The sequence below is a fragment of the Mobula hypostoma genome, chromosome 2 (assembly GCF_963921235.1).
Source record: "Mobula hypostoma chromosome 2, sMobHyp1.1, whole genome shotgun sequence".
Classification (NCBI taxonomy): domain Eukaryota; kingdom Metazoa; phylum Chordata; class Chondrichthyes; order Myliobatiformes; family Myliobatidae; genus Mobula; species Mobula hypostoma.
Window position 1 is genome coordinate 243,555,551 of NC_086098.1, and position 19,689 is coordinate 243,575,239.

A 19,689-nucleotide genomic window follows, 5' to 3' on the forward strand; every position below is an offset into this window, starting at 1 on the left:
TGACACACACCGACATCCCCTTTTTCTCCCCCCGGGGACTATTATCATAGATCAGAGGGGTAAACCTGAATGTATTTTGGTATATTGTCTCACACAGGCCCACCAGGGTTCCACGACCAAGCCCCTGCTGTCACAACATGACCGTGAGTGCGTCAACACACCTTTGGATGAGCCAGAGGTCTCTGCTGTTCCTCCACCCATGGGACACAGGGTCTGAGTTTGGCGGCTCGTCCGAGCTCCAGGCAGGCTCACAATACCGGTTTTAGTGAATTCTGGGGCGGAGGGTGTCTATGTAGGGCAATGTAATTGGGAGAAATGTACATAATTCACAACCACCGACATTGAGTTGGGGCTCTGTTTAAGAGGCTGGTCTGATGGGTTGATGTAATTATGCAAAGGGCTTTTAGTGCACTTTTGTATTCAGGTTCAGTAGTTCAATAAAATTTGTTATGGTTTTTCTTAAACTTAAAATGCTTCACTTTGTTTTATTTGCAAAAAATACAGAGAAAGCAGATATGACAAGCTGCTTGAGGCTCCTAGGCACAAGAACGTGTGGAGAATGGATGGATATGGACCCTGCGTAGGCATTTAAATACTAGTTTAACACACAACGTGCTGAAAGATCTCAGCAGGTCAGGCTGCATCTATGGAGAGGAATAAGCCGTCGATGTTTCCGGCTGAGAACCTTCCTCTCCATAGATGCTGCCTGACTTGCTGAATTCCTCCAGCATTTTGTGTATGTGGCTCTAGCATTCCAACATCCGCCGAATCTCTTGTGCTTTTAGGTACTTCCCACAATATCATGGGTCGAAATCTATATTTCACATCCCCCTACATGTGGTTCTAAACTACTGACCCCTCAATTCCAAAGAGCACCATAGGCCAAAACCAACAACTTTCAGCTAGCCCCCAATCTCCTGTTGACCCCTGTGCCCCCTCCCAATCACAAGTGGGTGGCTCCAAACCTCTTGCCTCGTCTGCTTGCTATTCCCCACCTCTCTTCTCCCTCTGCTGCAAGGACTTAGCTCGCACTAACCTTCCTCCTCCTCAGCCCAAGGGTGTGTTGGAGAGAGTTGTGGGGATTTGTGAGAGGGAGTTGACGGGGTATGTGGTTTGCAGGGGTTTCTAGGAGAGAGTGGTGGGAGTATGCAGGAAAGTGTTGTGGGGGGATATGGGGGACTGTTGGGAATGTGGGAGAGAGTTGTGGGGGAATGGCAGAAGGAACTGTGGGCAATGGGGGAGAGAGTTGGGGTAAGTGGGTGTGAATTGTGGAAATATGTGGAAGAGTTGGGGTATTTGGGAGAGATTTGAGGAGTTGAGGGAGGGAATTGTTGAGGTATGTGGCAGAGCATTGTTGGAGTATGTGGGACAGAGCTGTAGGGGTATATGAGAGAGTTGTGAAGGTATGTGAGAGCGGGTTGTGGGGGTATGTGGGAGATTGTTGTGGGGGTATATGGGAGGGGTTGTGGGGGTATGTGGGAGATCATTGTGGAGGTATGTGGGAGATTGTTGTGGGGGTATGTGCAAGATTGTTGTGGGGCTATATGGGAGGGGTTGTGGGGGTATGTGGGAGGGGTTGTGGGGGTATGTGGGAGATTGTGGGGATGTGTGGAGGGAGTTGGGGCATTTGGGAGACTGTTGTGAGGGTATCTGGGAGAGAGTTTTGGGGTTATGTCAGAGTTTTATGGGGGCATGTAGGAGAGAGTTGAGAGGTATATGGAAGAGAGATGGAGATGTGGGAGAGAATTTTGGGGAATGATGGAAAGAATTGTGGGGCAATGGAGGAGGGTGTTGCTGGGGAATGTGGGAGATGGTTGTGGGGGTCTGTGGGAAGGAGTTGTGGGAGTAGAGAATTGTAAGGGTATGGTGGAGTGAGTTGTGGGGTATATGGGAGAGAATTGTGGGAGATTGTGAGACAATTGTGGGGATATGTGCGAGTGGTTTGTAGAGGTATGTGGCAGAAAGTTGTGGGGGTCTGTTGGAGAGTGTGGGGTTTTGTGGGAGAGATTTCTGAGGGTATGTGGGAGGGAGTTATGGGTTTATATGGGAGTGAGTTGTGGTGTTAAGTGAGAGAGGTGTGGGGCTATTTGGACAACATTTGTGGGAGTATGTGGGGAAGATTTGAGGGGTATTTAGGAGAGAGCTGTGAGGTATATGGGGGAGAAAGTTGTGGGGGTATTTGGACAAGAGTTGTGGGTAATGAGGAGATGATTTGTTGGCGCATGTGGGAGAGAGTTGTGGGGTAAATCGGAGAGTTGTGTGGGAATGTGGAAGAGAGTTGTCGTGGTATATGGGAGAGAGTTGTTGGGTGAGAGTTCTGGCAGTATTTGGGAGAGAATTGTGGGGGTATTTGGGAGATTGTGATGGGGGTATGTGTAGTAGAGTTGTAGGATTATGTGAGAGAGTCTTGGGGATCAGTGGGAGGGAGTTGTGTGGGTATGTGGGTGAGATTGTGAGGGTATGTAGAAGAGAATTCTGGGGGTATGTTGGAGTGAGTTGTGGAGGTAAGTGGGAGAGACTTGTGGGGGTATATAGGAGAGAATTTTGGGGGTATGTGGGAGAGAGTTGTGGGGATAGGTAGGAGAGAGTTGTGGGGGTAGGTGGGAGAGAGTTGAGGGGATTTGTGAGAGAGAGTTGTCCGGGTATCTGGGAGAATGTTGTGGGCGTACGTGGGAGAGAGTTGTGGGGGTAGGTGGGAGACAGTTGTGGGAAGATGTGGGAGAAAGTTGTGGATGTGTTGGGGAGAGTTGTGGGGGTAGGTGGGAGAGTTGTGGGGGTAGGTGGGAGAGAGTTGTGGATGTGTTGGGGAGAGTTGTGGGGAGAAATAGCTGGCTTTGAGAAAGGATGGGAATTGGAGAATGGAGACATGGGCACAGGAGGAGTTTGAGAACAAGGTGAGAAGAGAGTGTGATAACACAGGTGTGCTGGGTGGTGATAGAGAGGCTGTGACACACCTTGTTGACAGATTCATTTCGCTGGTTTTAATATCAACAAAAGCAAACAGGATCCACTCGTCGACAGTTGCGAATGCCTGACCAACACACGTAGAGCCACGACGACAATGATGAGTCTGAGAGAGTCAGAATTGAACGGAGGGGCATCTGTGCCTTCTGCCCCAGAGCAGTACCAACTGCACTCCTGAGATGGGGCACAGAGACGGGCTCCCCATAACACCGAGATTCCCAGTCACAGGCTGTGTGAGACCCAGAGGCGGAGGGAGGGTGGTGGGGGGGGTGGGGAAGAGGCAGCGAGCTCTCAGCCTTGGCCACTGGCAGGGCGCTCTCCCAGCAGCCAGTACGTTCTCATCTTCCCTTTCCCCTGAAAAACAAGAGCACATGGCTTTAGGCTTCGCTTGCCCCAGGATGAACCAGGTTATCCCGTCTGGATGCATCACAGCTGGTAATAACAATTCCAAAACACACAAATGCAACACGGATAATATGAAGGGAACTTCACTCTGTGTCTGACCCCGGGAGTGTGTGATGGGACAGTGTAGAGGGAGTTTCACTCTGTGTCTGACCCCGGGAGTGTGTGATGGGACAGTGTGGAGGGAGTTTCACTCTGTGTCTGACCCCGGGAGTGTGTGATGGGACAGTGTAGAGGGAGTTTCACTCTGTGTCTGACCCCGGGAGTGTGTGATGTGACGGTGTGGAGGGAGTTTCACTCTGTGTCTGACCCCGGGAGTGTGTGATGGGATGGTGTAGAGGGAGTTTCACTCTGTGTCTGACCCCGGGAGTGTGTGATGGGACAGTGTGGAGGGAGTTTCACTCTGTGTCTGACTCCGGGAGTGTGTGATGGGACAGTGTGGAGGGAGTTTCACTCTGTGTCTGACCCCGGGAGTGTGTGATGGGACAGTGTGGAGGGAGTTTCACTCTGTGTCTGACCCCGGGAGTGTGTGATGGGACGGTGTAGAGGGAGTTTCACTCTGTGTCTGACCCCGGGAGTGTGTGATGGGACGGTGTAGAGGGAGTTTCACTCTGTGTCTGACCCCGGGAGTGTGTGGTGGGACAGTGTAGAGGGAGTTTCACTCTGTGTCTGACCCCGGGAGTGTGTGATGGGACAGTGTGGAGGGAGTTTCACTCTGTGTCTGACTCCGGGAGTGTGTGATGGGACAGTGTGGAGGGAGTTTCACTCTGTGTCTGACCCCGGGAGCGTGTGATGGGATGGTGTAGAGGGAGTTTCACTCTGTGTCTGACCCCAGGAGTGTGTGATAGGTCAGTGTAGAGGAAGCTTCACTTTGTGTCTGACCCTTTTTTTAACAAAATATCTTTATTACAAATACCGCAAATATCTCTACAAAACAGTGCCTAACACAATTACTCAACAAACTGCATTAGACTTAAATATTCTCAGTGATGGCACTAATCCCCGAGGAGCCCAACAGTCCTGGAACTGTGGTAGCCATGGACAGCACATGTTCCCTCTCATTGGTTACCGAGGCATGGATATACCCCCTAAACATTGCCAGGCAGACCTCCCGGGCAGATCTCTTTGCCACCCACTTCTAGGACCCACGGATAGCTGTTTTAGCCAGCCTCAGGAGCAAGTGCACAAGGACATCCTCATCCCTCCCTGCACCCCCCCCCCAGCCCCTGCTTATATACATGGGGTGGGGCTAAAATGAATTGAATTAACTTTATTTCTTACATCCTTCACATACATGAGGAGTAAAAATCTTAACGTTACGTCTCCATCTAAATGTGCAATCATTGTAATTTATAATAAATAGAACAATGTAACATAGAAAAACACACAAATCAGTCAGAGGGCCTGCTGGAAGAAGCTGTCCCAGAGCCCGCTGGTCCTGGCTTTTATGCTGTGGTACTGTTTCCCGGATGGCAGCAGCTGGAATAGATTGTGGTTGGGGTGACTTGGGCCCCCAGTGATCCTACGGGCCCTTTTTACACACCTGTCTCTGTAAATGTCCTGAACCGTGGGAAGTTCACAACTACAGATGCGCCGGGCTGTCTGCACCACTCTCTGCAGAGTCCTGCGATTAAGGGAGGTGCAGTGTACCCTTAGGATTTGGGGGCCCATACCAAACTTCCTCAACTGTCTGAGGTGAAAGAGGAGCTGTTGTGCCTTTATCACCACACAGCTGGTGTGTACAGACCACGTGAGGTCCTCGGTGATGTGGATGCCAAGGAACTTAAAGCTGTTTACCACAACTCCAGATCCATTGATGTCAATCAAATGTAACCAGGTGAGGAGCAACCCTTGTGGATATGGGGCATCGAGTCTGCTCCACCATTCCATCATGGCTGGTCCCGGATCCCACTTAACCCCATACACCTGCCCTCTCACCATATCCTTTGATGCCCCATCCAATCAGGAATCTATAAACTTCCACTTTGAATATACCCTCGGACTTGGCCTCCACCGCAGTCTGTGGCAGAGCATTCCACAGATTCACCACGCTTTGGCTAAAAAAAATCCCTCCTTTCTTCTGTTCTATAAAGTCGCCCCTCAGTTTTGAGGCTGTGCCCTCTAGTACTGGATACCCCCACCAGAGGAAACATCCTCTCCACATCGACCTTATCTAGTCCTTTCAACATTCAGTAGGTTTCAAAGAGATCCCCACACATTCTTCTAAATTCCAGTGAGTACGGGCCCAAAGCTGCCAAACGCTCCTCATGTGTTAACCTCTTCATTCCTGGAATCATCCTCATGAACTTCCTCTGGACTCTTTCCAAAGACAATATATTCTTTCTGAGATAAGGGTCCCAAAACTGTTGACAATACTCCGTGCGGCCTGACTAGTGTCTTATAAAGCCTCAGCATTATCTCGCTTTTATATTCTATTCCCTTTGAAATAAATGCCAACATTATATTTGCCTTCTTTATCACTGACTCAACCTGTTAATTAACCTTCTGGGAGTCTTGCACAAGGACTCCCAAGTCCCTCTGTGCCTCTGAAGTTTGAATTTTCTCCCCATTTAGATAATAGTCCGCAATATTGTTCCTTTTACCAAAATTTTATCATACATTTCCCAACACTCTATTCCATCTGCCACTTTTTTGCCCATTCCTCCAATTTCTCTGTCCTGCTTCAATTTCATTGCTTCCTCAGCACTACCATCCCTTCCACCTTATCTACATATCATCTACAAACTTTGCCACAAAGCCATCAATTCCATTATCCAAATCATTAACAAACAATGTGAAAAATAGTGGTCCCATTACTGACCCCTGAGGAACACCACTAGTCACTGGTAGCTAGCCAGAAAAGGCCCCTTTTATTCCCACTCGCTGCCTCCTGCCTGTCAGCCATTCCTCTACCCATGCCAGTATCTTTCCCGTAATGCTATAGGATTTTATCTTGTTAAGCAGCCTCATGTAAGGCGCTTCATTAAACGCCTTCTGAACGTCTAGTGGAAGTAAATGACGTCCACTATCCCTCCTTTGTCCACCTTGCTTGTTACTTCCTTGAAGAACTCTAACAGATTTTTCAGGCAAGATTTCCCTTCACAGAAACTGTGCTGACTTTGACGTACCCAAACTAAGGAACTTGCTACAGGGCACCGCTCTGTGCAGCACTGGGGTCCCCCTTGACCCCAGGCAGAAAGACAGCCCACCATGGCATGTCGGGATGGTGGCCAAGGGTTAGGAAGTGGAGGGTGTAGAGCAGCAGCCTGAACGGGATTGTAGATGTCATTGAGAGACGGCTCAGATTGTGTGGACTCGGCTCCCGGATAAGATTCCGAGGCTTAGGTCCGACAAGCAGCTCCAGTGGAGCAGAGGTGAGTCCGGCTGGAGTTACTCCACTCACCTGAGCCGCACTGATATCCGTTGAGGTAGGGCAGGGGTCGCCCAGGACTCCGCCCTCTGCCAGAGGAGGGGATTCCTGGCCTGAGGCAACCATGTTCCAGACTCTCAGCCAGGCAGACTCCACAAAGCAGCATGGCTGATGCCTGGCGGTGGTAGTCGCATCTCTTCATGAAGACAGCAGCCCCTCCGGAGAAAGTACGTCGCCAACACGTGCCACCTGGGAGGGTGCTCAGTGTACAGGAATCTCTGCTGGGTCCTGAGGTGGAGAGCCGCCAAATGCATATGGACACACACTAGAGGCTGTCTGCCCTCTCCCACTGGGAGACTCTGGACTACTGCAGCAACCCAGTGTTTCCTGTTGCCCCGGAAGAAGTCCACTAATTTCCTCTGCATCCTGGCGACAAAGGGGGCAGGTGGGGCCAAGGTGACCATCCCGGTACCATAACCATCACCACCCTGCCTCGATAGGAAAGCACCCTGAGAAGGCCTGACCAACGCCCCAGCCGGACCATGACTTTCATCTCCAGGTCCTGCCAGTTCGCCAGCCAGGTCTCCCCAGAAGGACTCAGGTAGACTCCCAGATAGAGGAGATGCCTGGTGCTCCACTCAAAAGCTCTCATCTCCTCCGGCAGGGAGTCCACCTGCCACTGACCCACTAACAGTCCGGAACATTTTGCCCAGTTGATCCTAGTGGAGGACGCTGCCGAGAAAACTTCCAGGCACTTGCGCATCCTCTGCAGGTCACTGGGATCTGTCACCATCAGGAGAACATTGTCGTGCGTAAGCCAAGAGGATGACATCCATGTCCAGTTCACACAGAACCAGACCCGTTAACCTCCACCGAAGAAGGCACACAAATGGCTCTACACAGATGGCATACAACTGGCAGGTCATGGGGCACCCCTGACCTACTCCTCTTCGAAAGGGAACGGGCCCTGCCAATGATCTATTGACCTTGACAAGGCTCTCTGTGACAGAGTATAAGAGACTAAACTCAGGCTACAAGGTGTAGTCCGAGGCCAAATGCTTGCAGAGTGCCCACCAGGAAATTGTGGTCTACCTGGTCAAATGCCTTCTCCTAGTCGAGAGAGAGAAACGCTGCCGGGGACCCAGTCTCCCGGAGCAGGTCTGGGATGAGATTGACATTGACCTGAATGGAACGGCCCAGGACTGTGTAAGATTGGTCTGGATGGATTGCCTGCCTCGAAGATGACTGGTCATTGCCCAGGTGAAGATCTTGTAGTCCGCGCACAAGAGAGAACGGAGGCCAGTTCTTTAGCAGGTGGAGGTCTCCCATCTTGGGCAACAGGACCATGACAGTTCTCCGCCATGTGGCTAGGCTAGGCTGTTCTCTAGGGCAAGACTGTAGTAATTCCCCAGGGCGTCCCAGAAAGCAACTCTATGGTCAGGTCTTCTAGGCCAGGGGACTTGCCCCTCCAGAGTTGCCAAAGAGCTGTAGACAGCTCCGTCAGAGTCAGGAGAGCGTCCAGCCGCTCTACGTCCTCTGGGTTGACTATCAGCAAATCTTTCCAAATCTCACCGCATGCATCTGCAGTTGACGGATCTGGCAAGAACAAAAACCCTTGGAGTTGATTTCATCAGGATCTGTGACACAGGAACCTTCAGCAGATAGTAACTCCACCCCCTGCTTTTGGACTCCTAACCACTTCTCCAAAAAGTAGAAAAAGGGTGAGCCATGGGCTAAATCCTGCAGTGTTTGGATCCGTGACCTCACGTATGCACCTCGGGAGTGCTGGAGCTGCAGCTCCCTCAGTGGGTCCTTCTCCCGACCTCACTACCATACCAGTGGCTCCCCAGCAGTCGGTTCGAGACAGGACTCGAAGTCACGCAACTCTCTCTCAAGCCGCTCAATCTCAGGGCCTTGCTTTTTTGTTGACCCCCTAGTGTACTTCCAACATAGAAACTGGATGTGGGCTCTGCTCACATCCCATCATAGCTGCAGGGAGCAGATATCCTCCCGTCTCTCCGTCCAGGTGACCCAGAATGCCTAGAACGAATCTCGGAATCGGCTTTCTTCCAGCAGCCAGTTGCTAAAGTGCCAGTACCCAGATCCCACCCGAGGGTGCAGAGGAGCAAATTCCATCCACGCAAGGTGATGGTCCAAATACAACACTGGCTGCACGGAGGATGCCGACACAGGGAAGGTGCCTGAGAGATATAGAGGTGGTCTGCGGGGGCACTAGAGTCAGGGTGGAGATTCCACCAGGAGCTCCTTTAACTTCTGCCGTGTCACACTGGAGAAACGAACAATGCTCCACCTCGAGAGGACAATTCTAACCTCCCCAGAGGGTCGATGGAGTTTATCAGAGTGGACAGCTGACAGAATACACACGTCTGCAACACCCGTACTAGGGGCCACATGTTGATGAAGTGCAGTGGTACACCATCCAAGCCCACGGCCAGGTGGAGCACACAGCTGGGAACTATATTTTGGATTTTTGTGATTTCCAGCTGGAAGGTAGGGGTCAAAAGGATTGCCACCCCGCTAGAGTTGGTGTGGAGGTGGCTCATATAGACCCCTCCTTGCCACCCCAGGAACCAAGTCTCCTGGCATGGTATTAGTTTCCTGCAGGAAACTTACTGCATAACTCCTGTCCATGAGGACTGGGAGATTGTTAAACCTGCGGAGAGAAGCCCTGCTACCATTCACAATGTCGTCGTGGCTATCCCTCGAGGTCGAGGATGATGGTCTTCGTTCTGAAGAAGTGGCCCACAGAGTGAAGACGCCTGGATTGGGGAGCATGCCTTATGAGAATAGGTTGAGTGAACTCAGCCTTTTCTCTTTGGAGTGACGGAGAATGAGAAGTGATGTGATAGAGGTCTCGTCGTCATCGTTGTTGTTGTGGCTGTCCCTTGAGGTCGAGGATGATGGTCTTCGTTCTGAAGAAGTGGCCCACAGAGTGAAGACGCCTGTGCGTGTATTTGTTTAACGTGTACTTGATGTTGCACTCCAAGAAGCACACGATACTTCACAAATCAACCAACTGATTCCAATGGCACGGAAACCACGACGATTGGAGCTGATGTATTTGTTGCAGCCTTCATCCGCCTTCACAGCCGTTGAGTTCGAAGTAACTTTGTCCGCCTGTTCCACCGTTGAGGTCTTGGTTGGATTGTTCTTTGTCAGGGACCTCACCCTCGACCTTACCGCCATGGGTGACCCTACCAGGAGCATAGCTCCAGACAGCATCGGTCTCGGGATCACAGGACCACACAAGCTTCTCCACCACGACAAGGTGACAATCCACGGAGAAGCCATTCACAATGAGACTAACTACGGTAAGCTTCATGTCGGGAGTACACTACGTCTCTGCACCAGCACCCAACCCAGGGAGAGTGGAGCTGCCCTCAACCCTACTCTCCCCAAAAAGAGGAAAAGTGCTCTTTGCTCTCCGGGTTCGAGTGGTGCCAATACCACCTTGTGACCTGCTGTCCCCTGAAGGAGGGGAGGCTGCTTCCCACTCTGACGTCTCCCAGCAGGTCATCCAAGGATTTAAGCTGCTGCCTATCATTCCTCTTCCCCTTCCCCTTCCATCCGAGGATGACACACTAGGACTTAACCAGTGCAGGAAGGCTATCTTCAGTTGATGCCTCACCCTCAAGGGTGAGAACAATCTCTTTGATTTCCTTGATGGGTATCAATGGGGTCATCTCAGGAGGGGGTGATTTCTTCTTCACCTTCTTGCCCCGAGGAGTCACTCTGTGTCTGACCCCGGGAGTGTGTGATGGGACGGTGTGGAGGGAGCTTCACTCTGTGTCTGACCCCTTTTTTTTTTACAAAATTCTTTATTACAAGTATCAGTGCTATACAATATATACAAAACAGTGACTAACGCAATTACTTCACTACAAATAGGCAATACACATTAAACTAAAATGTTTCCATCTCTATCAATGATGGCATTTACACCCCGCAGAGCCCAACGGTCCCGGAACACCTCTATGGTCGCTGTGGACAGCGTGTGTTCCTTGTCAATATTTACCCGGGCATGAACATACCCCCTAAAGGTTGCCAGGCAGTCTGCCCGGGCAGATCCTCCTGCCACCCTTTTCCAGGAGCCACGGATGGCTATTTTTGCCAGCCCCAGGAGCAAGTTGACAAGGACATCCTCATCCCTCTGTGCCCCCCTCCTTACTGGATGACCGTAATAAATAGGGTGGGACTGAAATGCAACCAGAATGCAAGAAGCAGCCCACGCAAATACGCGAAAAGGGGCTGCAGTCTCGCACACTCCACGTACATGTGGTACACGGTCTCCTCCAGCCTGCAGAAGTGACACGCGGCTGGGAGATCCGTGTACAGACTAAAGAACTTATTGCAGGGCACCGCTCTGTGCAGCACCCTCCAGCCGAGATCCCCGAGGTGCATGGGAAGAACCCCCTCGTAAAGGGACTTCCACTGGGGACCCCCCTCACCTCCAGGTGGAAAGACAGATCGTCATGGCGTGTCGGGACGGTGGACAAGGGCTAGGAAGTGGAGGGTGTGGAGCAGCAGCCCATACAGATACCTCCTACTTGCATCCCTGAATGGGATTGTGGGTGTTGAGGAGAGGCAGTTCAAGTTGTGTGGATTCGGCTCCTGGGTAAGGCTGCGGGGCCTGGGCCCGACGAACAGCTCAGCTTGAGTCGATCCACACACCTGAGCCGCACTGACATCCGCTGAGGTAGGGCAAGGGTCGGCCAGGACTCCGCCCTCTGCCAGAGGAGGTGATTCCCGGCCTGAGGCAACCATGTTCCAGACTCTCAGTAGGTCCTGATAGAAGCTGGGCAGACTCCGCAAAGCAGCATGGCCGACGCCCGCCGGTGGTAGCTGCATATCTTCGTGAAGACAGCGGCCCCTCCGGAGGAAGAAAGTCGCCAACACCTGCCACTGGGAGGGCGCTCGGCGTACAGGAATCTCTGCAGAGTCCTGAGGCGGAGAGCCGCCAGTCGCATACGTACACACACCAGCGACTGTCCGCCCTCTCCCACTGGGAGACTCAGAACCGCTGCAGAGACCCAGTGTTTCCTGTTGCCCCAGAAGAAGTCCACCAGCTTCCTCTGCATTCTCGCAACAAAAGGGGCAGGAGGGGCCAAGGGGACCATCCGGTACCACAACATGAAGGCCACCAGCTGGTTTATGACTACCACCCTGCCTCGATAAGAAAGCGCCCTGAGAAGGCCTGACCAGCGCCCCAGCCGGGCCATGACTTTCGTCTCCAGGTCCCGCCAGTTCGCCAGCCAGGTCTCCCCAGAAGGACTCAGGTAGACTCCCAGATAGAGAAGACGTCTGGTGCTCCACTCAAAAGCTGTCATCTCCTCCAGCAGGGAGTCCACCTGCCACTGACCCACAAAGAGTCCGGAACATTTTGCCCAGTTGATCCTGGCGGAGGATGCCGCCGAGAAAACATCTTGGCACTCGCGCATCCTCTGGCCCTTTCGGCCGCACTGCCCCAGCGACCCGACAACATAAAAACAGAAATCGTAAGAGTCCAAGATGTTGTGCCCGGCTGTCTGCTCCACCTGGCTGTGCGCCTGGATGGTGTACCTCTGCATTTTATCAATGTGTACGCTCCGAAGCGCGGTGTGATGCGGACGCGCCTTTTCTGTCAGCTGTCCACTCTGCTGAGTTCCACCGATCCTGGGGACTGCGTCATCCTCGGGGGAGACTTCAATTGTACCCTCGAGGCAGAGGACCACTCGGGCCTCCAGCGCGACCCAGCATCGGCAAAAAAGTTAAAGGAGCTAGTCGGCTCCTTTGACTTGGTGGACAGCTGGCAGAATCGTCACCCCGACTCTAGCACCTTCAAAGGAGTCTCCCTCCAACCCCTCACTGCAAATAGATCCCCCATCTTCCTACTAATAGGTGGCTGCACTTGTAACCCACACTGTGCAGCGGGTACCTCACTCACACCTGCTCACTCCACCGTCGCATCAGTCTTATCCACAGTTACGACAATGGAGGGATAATCCCCAGGGACTCCCTGCAGTTGATGGGGCTGGCATGCAGAGTATACCACCCCCCCTAGGAGACAGGTATGAAGGGGATCCCAGCATCTCTGGTCCAAGGGATTCACCGGCAGCCTGATGCTGACAGTGAGAGAGCTTGGTCTCCTCCCCTCTCATTTTATTCAATACACTTGCCTCTAGGGAGGCGCCTACTACTGAGTCCTGGGTGGAGGGCTCCAGGTCTGTCTCATTTGTGCAAACAGGCTCAGCACCAGCTTTCTACACAACCACACCACCTACCACAGGACTGGTGGCTACATCTGGGGGTTCAGGGTTAGAACCAACCTCCACCTGGATTCCCACCTCTTCCTGGGACTCCCCCGCATCTACATCCCCTGCCCTCTTTGGGGAACATTCCCTTCTCCTCTTCACTCCGGAGGAGCACACAGGTGGAGGATTCACTGATGGGGCGGTGCTCTCCACTTCCAACACCCTGTCCACCTGCGCACCTCCCCATGCCTCCCGCTCCACTTTAGGGCAAACGGGCGTGAGCTCTGTGTTCTTGGGGGCCAACTTCTTAGGGTGTTTGGATTTCTTCTTTGCTTTCTTGGTCTACACAGGCTCCTCCCTGTCCCCCACCTGAATCATGGGCAGGAGCAGGGACCGAAACAACCGTAGGAGTAGGGACAGGGGTAGGGGCAGGGTGAGGGGTCGAGGCAGGATCAGGATCAGGGGCAGGTGGACGCCCAGGAATAGGGTCAGGGGCAGAGGTAGCTGGGGCACTGGTGCCCGAAGTGGACTCCCTCGGGTTCCGGGTGGTAGGACAGTCCCTCTGAAAGTGCCCCACCTCCCTGCACGCGTAGCACCATGGGTGTTCGGAGCTCCAATACACCTGATAATCCACCCCCCCCCACCCCCCGTGCTGGACGGTAAACCAGCCCTCAACATCGTCCTCCCTTCCCATCTGCATGAATACCTGACGCTGGAAAGAGATTACGGTGTGGAGGGTGTGTCTCTTAAGTTTGTGTCGGATAGCAGTTATCTCCGACCTTACTTGTCCCAAATGGGCCAGTGGGGGAAGCAGCCCCTCGCTGGTGATGAAAGGCTTAACGTGACCAAGGACGATGCGTTGCATGGGGGCTGTCACCAGCTCCACCTGTAAAAAGATGTTTTCTACTGTGACCCCCCTGCTTAGAGCCCGGTGCACTAACTCATCATTCTCCAGATAAAACACTGCTTTCCCGAACTCTCTTGGTGGCCAAAATACCACCTTTCCCAACCAGGTCCTCCATGGCCTCCACACACTTTTCTGGAGTCATTCCAGCACGCAAAATACATTGCACCCCGCGTTCCACCTTCACCGACTGAAACAGGGCGTTGTCCGAGGCCGGGGAGGCAGCCGCCTTTGCGTAACTCCCCGAAGGCCCGCGACTCCCTGGAGACCGGTCCGGCATGCTGGCGCTCTTTCCAGTCCACGACTTTTACAACGGTGCCGGTTAGAAGACATGGAGTGAGTCGAGTAACTGGCCGGAAAAGTTTGTCCTCGACAATACCCTGCTGGCTCGGTGCCAGAAATTCCAACGCCAGGAAAGGCTCCGTGGGTCCCGAAAAACTCCTAGACTGTGAGAGGTCGAGACGTCTCAACAGATGCTCCGGCTCCTACACTGGACGAGAATCCGGAAGATAAAGGAGGGGGGACGTTGCCCCGATGTCAGTGCGGGAACAATGGCGTTTTCCACCGGGTTTTGGAGTGAACCGGCTTCCTGGTGAGTTGCCAGCGGCCGCAACTGGGAGCTACGCAGTTAGCAGCCGCCAACAAACCCAGTCCAAACTGGCAGAAAAACTCCATACGAAGCTTCCACACTAACCCAGTCACTCACTAGATGTCCAAGAGACTTTGTGAACCACCTCCAAGTATCTCACGAAACTTTATGCAGTACTTTTCCTCAGATTCCTCCCAGCTGAATCAGAACAGCTCCTCGCTATGTCTGACCCCGGGAGTGTGTGATGGGACGGTGTGGAGGGAGCTTCACTCTGTGTCTGACCCCGGGAGTGTGTGATGGGATGGTGTAGAGGAAGTTTCACTCTGTGTCTGACCCCGGGAGTGTGTGATGGGATGGTGTAGAGGGAGCTTCACTCTGTGTCTGACCCCGGGAGTGTGTGATGGGACGGTGTAGAGGGAGTTTCACTCTGTGTCTGACCCCAGGAGTGTGTGATGGGACAGTGTAGAGGGAGCTTCACTCTGTGCCTGACCCCGGGAGTGTGTGATGGGACGGTGTAGAGGGAGTTTCACTCTGTGTCTGACCCCGGGAGTGTGTGATGGGATGGTGTAGAGGAAGTTTCACTCTGTGTCTGACCCCGGGAGTGTGTGATGGGACGGTGTAGAGGAAGTTTCACTCTGTGTCTGTCCCCTTTTTTTTTTATATATACAAAATTCTTTATTACAAATGTCGGTGCTATACAATATTTACAAACCCAGTGACTAACATATTTACTACACTACAAACAGACAATACATCTTAAACCAATATATTGCCATCCTCATCAATGATGGCATTTACACCCCGCGGAGCCCAACGGTCCCGGAACACCTCTACGGTCGCCGTGGACTGTGCGTATTCCTTTTCAATGTTCACCCGGGCACGAACATACCCCCTAAACATAGCCAGGCAGTCCGCCCGGGGAGAACCTCCTGCCACCCTTTTCCAGGAGCCACGGATGGCAATTTTCGCCAGCCCCAGGAGCAAGTTGACAAGGACATCCTCATCCCTCTGTGCCCCCCTCCTTACTGGATGACCATATATAAATAGGGTGGGACTGAAATGCAACCAGAAGGCGAGAAGCAGCCCACGCAAAAACGCGAAAAGGGGCTGCAGCCTCACACACTCCACGTACATGTGGTACACGGTCTCCTCCAGCCCGCAGAAGTGACACGCGGCTGGGAGATCCGTGTACAGACTGAAGAACTTATTGCAGGGCACCGCTTTATGCAGCACCCTCCAGCCGAGATCCCCAAGGTGCATGGGGAGGACTCCCTTGTAAAGGGACTTCCATTGGGGACCCCCCTCACCTCCAGGTGGAAAGACCGACCGCCATGGCGTGTCGGGACGGTGGACAAAGGCTAGGAAGTGGAGGGTGTGGAGCAGCAGCCCATAAAGGTACCTCCTGCCTGCATCCCTGAATGGGATTGTGGGTGTCGATGAAAGACGGCTCAAGTTGTGTGGATTCGTCTCTCGGGTAAGGCTGCGGGGCCTGGGCCCGACGAGCAGCTCAGCTTGAGTCGATCCACACACCTGAGCCGCACCGACATCCGCTGAGGCAGGGCAAGGGTCGGCCAGGACCCCGCCCTCTGCCAGAGGAGGGGATTCCCGGCCTGAGGCAACCATGTTCCAGACTCTCAGTAGGTCCTGATAGAAGCCGGGCAGCCTCTGCAAAGCAGCACGGCTGACGCCTGCCGGTGGTAGCTGCATATCTTCGTGAAGGCAGCAGCCCCTCCGGAGGAAGAAAGTCGCCAACACGTGCCACCTGGGAGGGTGCTCGGCGTACAGGAATCTCTGCAGAGTCCTGAGGCGGAGAGCCGCCAGTCGTGTGCGTACACACACCAGCGACTGTCCGCCCTCTCCTACTGGGAGACTCAGAACCGCTGCAGAGACCCAGTGTTTCCTGTTTCCCCAGAAGAAGTCCACCAGCTTCCTCTGCATTCTCGCAACAAAAGGGGCAGGGGGGGCCAAGGTGACCATCCGGTACCACAACATGGAGGCCACCAGCTGGTTTATGACCACCACCCTGCCTCGATAGGAAAGCACCCTGAGAAGGCCTGACCAGCGCCCTAGCCGGGCCATGACCTTTCTCTCCAGGTCCTGCCAGTTCGCCAGCCAGGTCTCCCCAGAAGGACTCAGGTAGACTCCCAGATAGAGAAGACGTCTGGTGCTCCACTCAAAAGCTCTCATCTCCTCCGGCAGGAAGTCCACCTGCCACTGGCCTACTAAGAGTCCGGAACATTTCGCCCAGTTGATCCTGCCGGAGGATGCCGCCGAGAAAACATCTTGGCACTCGCGCATCCTCCGCAGGTCACAGGGGTCTGTCATCATGAGGAGTACATCATCGGCGTAGGCCGAGAGGACGACCCTCATGTCCGGTTCGCGCAGAACCAGACCTGTCAGCCTTCGCCGAAGAAGGCCGAGGAATGGCTCGACACAGATCGCATACAGTTGACCGGACATGGGGCACCCTTGACGCACTCCTCTTCGGAAGTGGATAGGTCCTGTCAGTGATCCGTTGATCTTAACTAGGCACTCTGCGGCAGAGTACAGGAGCCGAACTCGGGCCACAAAGTGTGGTCCGAGCCCAAAAGCCTGCAGGGTGCCCAGCAGGAAACTGTGGTCCACCCGGTCAAACGCCTTCTCCTGGTCAAGAGAAAGAAACGCTGCCGGGGTCCCAGTCTCCTGGAGCAGGTGGATCAGGTCCCGTACTAGGTGGACATTGTCCTGGATGGAGCGGCCCGGGACCGTGTAAGATTGGTCAGGATGGACCACCTGTCCAATTACCGAACCCAGACGGTTGGCCATTGCCCGGGCGAAGATCTTGTAGTCCGCGCACAAGAGGGAGACCGGCCGCCAGTTCTTTAGCAGGCGGAGGTCTCCCTTCTTGGGCAGTAGGACCACAACAGCTCTTCGCCATGAGAGGGGCATTTCTCCGGTGGCTAGGCTCTCCCCTAGGACAAGGCTGTAATCATCCCCCAGGACATCCCAAAAAGCCTGATAAAACTCAACACTCAGTCCATCCAAACCAGGGGACTTGCCCCTCCGGAGTTGCCGAAGGGCAGTGGACAGCTCCTCCCGAGTCAGGGGGGCATCCAGACGCACTGCATCCTCTGGACTGACCTTAGGCAAATCCTTCCAGACCTCATTGCACGCCTCCGCATTTGACGGATCAGGCGAGAATAAGGACCGATAGAATGAACGGACCTCGTTGTTAATTCCATCAGGGTCCGTGATGGAGGAGCCATCGGCAGCCAGCAATTCCACTAGCTGCTTTTGAACTCCCCGCCACCTCTCCAACGAGTAGAAGAAGGGTGAGCCACGGTCCAAATCCTGCAGCATTTGGATCCGTGACCTCACGTACGCACCTCGGGACTGCTGAAGCTGCAAGTCCCTTAGTGCGTCCTTCTTCTCCTGGTATTCCTGCCACAGCTGCTGGTCTCCAGTGGTCGGACCGAGGCGGGACTCCAGGTCAAGCAACGCTCTCTCAAGCCGCTCAATCTCAGAGCCCCGCCCTTTGGTCGACCCCCTAGTGTACTCCCGACATAAAAACCGGATGTGGGCTTTGCCCACATCCCACCATAGCCGTAGGGAGCAGAAACTCTCTCCGCCTCTCCTTCCAGGAGACCCAGAACGCTCGGAACGAATCCCGGAAACGGCTGTCCTCCAGCAGCCGGTTGTTAAAATGCCAATACCCGGATCCCACCCGAGGGTGTAGTGGAATAAATTCCATCCACACAAGGTGATGATCCGAGCACGACACTGGCCGCATGGAGGACGCCGACACGCGGGAGGCGTAGGCCCGAGAGATGTAAATGCGGTCTATCCTGGAACCTCCTTCTCTAGACCTTCTCGAGAAGGCGCTAGAGTTGGGGTGAAAATTCCGCCAGCTGTCCACCAAGTCAAAGGAGCCGACTAGCTCCTTTAACTTTTTTGCCGATGCTGGGTCGCGTTGGAGGCCCGAAACGGTCCTCCGCCTCGAGGGTACAATGTCCCCGGGAGTGTGTGATGGGATGGTGTAGAGGGAGCTTCACTCTGTGTCTGACCCCGGGAGTGTGTGATGGGACGGTGTAGAGGGAGCTTCACTCTGTGTGACCACGGGAGTGTGTGATGGGTCAGTGTAGAAGGAGCTTCACTCTGTGTGACCCCGGGAGTGTGTGATGATGTGATGGGACGGTGTAGACGACCCTGGGTTCAAGGCACTGACCTTCATTTCAATATCGCCTCGCAAATCAACCACAAAACAGCTGAACTGTTCCAGCACATCCTTTGTGGCGGAGGAAATGTGGATCTTCAGGGCTGGAGAGAAAAAGATGAGACTGCGTTAAAGGAATTACCTCTGTCTCTGGCGAGCTGGGTATCTGACTGGAAGGACACTGGATCAAGCCTGGTTCCAGAGGAAGGAGCTCGCACACGGCGTAGGAGTGAGGGATCATTGCACTGTGGGAGGGGGTGAGGGGGGAACACTGGGTGAGGGAGGTGAGGAGGGAACGCTGTGGGAGGGGGTGAGGGGTGAACGCTGTGGGAGGGGGTGAGGGGGGAACGCTGTGGGAGGGGGTGGGGGGAACGCTGTGGGAGGGGGTGAGGAAGGAACGCTGTGGGAGAGGGTGAGGAGGGAATGCTGTGGGGGTGAGGAGAGAACACTGTGGGAGGGGGTGAGGGGTGAATGCTGTGGGAGGGGGTGAGGGGGGAACGCTGTGGGAGGGGGTGAGGGGTGAATGCTGTGGGAGGGGGTGAGGGGTGAACACTGGGAGGGGTGAGGGGGGAACACTGTGGGAGGGGGTGAGGAAGGAACGCTGTGGGAGAAGGTGAGGAGGGAATGCTGTGGGAGGGGGTGAGGGGTGAACACTGTGGGAGGGGGTGAGGGGGGAACACTGTGGGAGGGGGTGAGGGGGGAACACTGTGGGAGAAGGTGAGGAGGGAATGCTGTGGGAGGGGGTGAGGGGTGAACACTGTGGGAGGGGTGAGGGGGGAACGCTGTGGGAGGGGGTGAGGAAAGAACGCTGTGGGAGGAGGTGAGGGGGGAACACTGTGGGAGGGGGTGAGGGGGAAACTCTGTGGGAGGGATGAGGAGGGAATTCCATACTGCAAGGGGCAGAGAAGAGGGAGGACCATGCTGTTAAGAGTGAACTCTCTGGGAGGGGCAGAAAGACGGGTAAAATACTGTGAAGTGGACCTGCCGAGGGAACACTGCCCTGTTTCTTCAGAGGGC

The 19,689-nt window shown here is 54.1% G+C and overlaps 1 protein-coding gene across 1 annotated transcript in view; it reads right to left on the reverse strand.

Annotated features, from left to right (window-relative positions):
* Window positions 1-454: 454 nt before the first annotated feature.
* The window catches only part of LOC134343037 (atrial natriuretic peptide receptor 1-like), a 115,614-nt gene continuing 96,379 nt past the window's right edge, over window positions 455-19,689 (reverse strand). The window contains exons 21-22 of the mRNA XM_063041862.1: window positions 18,685-18,776; window positions 455-3,318 (exon numbers count right to left, since the gene is read on the reverse strand). Of these exons, the coding sequence (XP_062897932.1) occupies window positions 3,256-3,318; window positions 18,685-18,776 (155 nt within the window). The 3' untranslated portion in view covers window positions 455-3,255. The remainder of the gene's footprint in view (window positions 3,319-18,684; window positions 18,777-19,689) is intronic.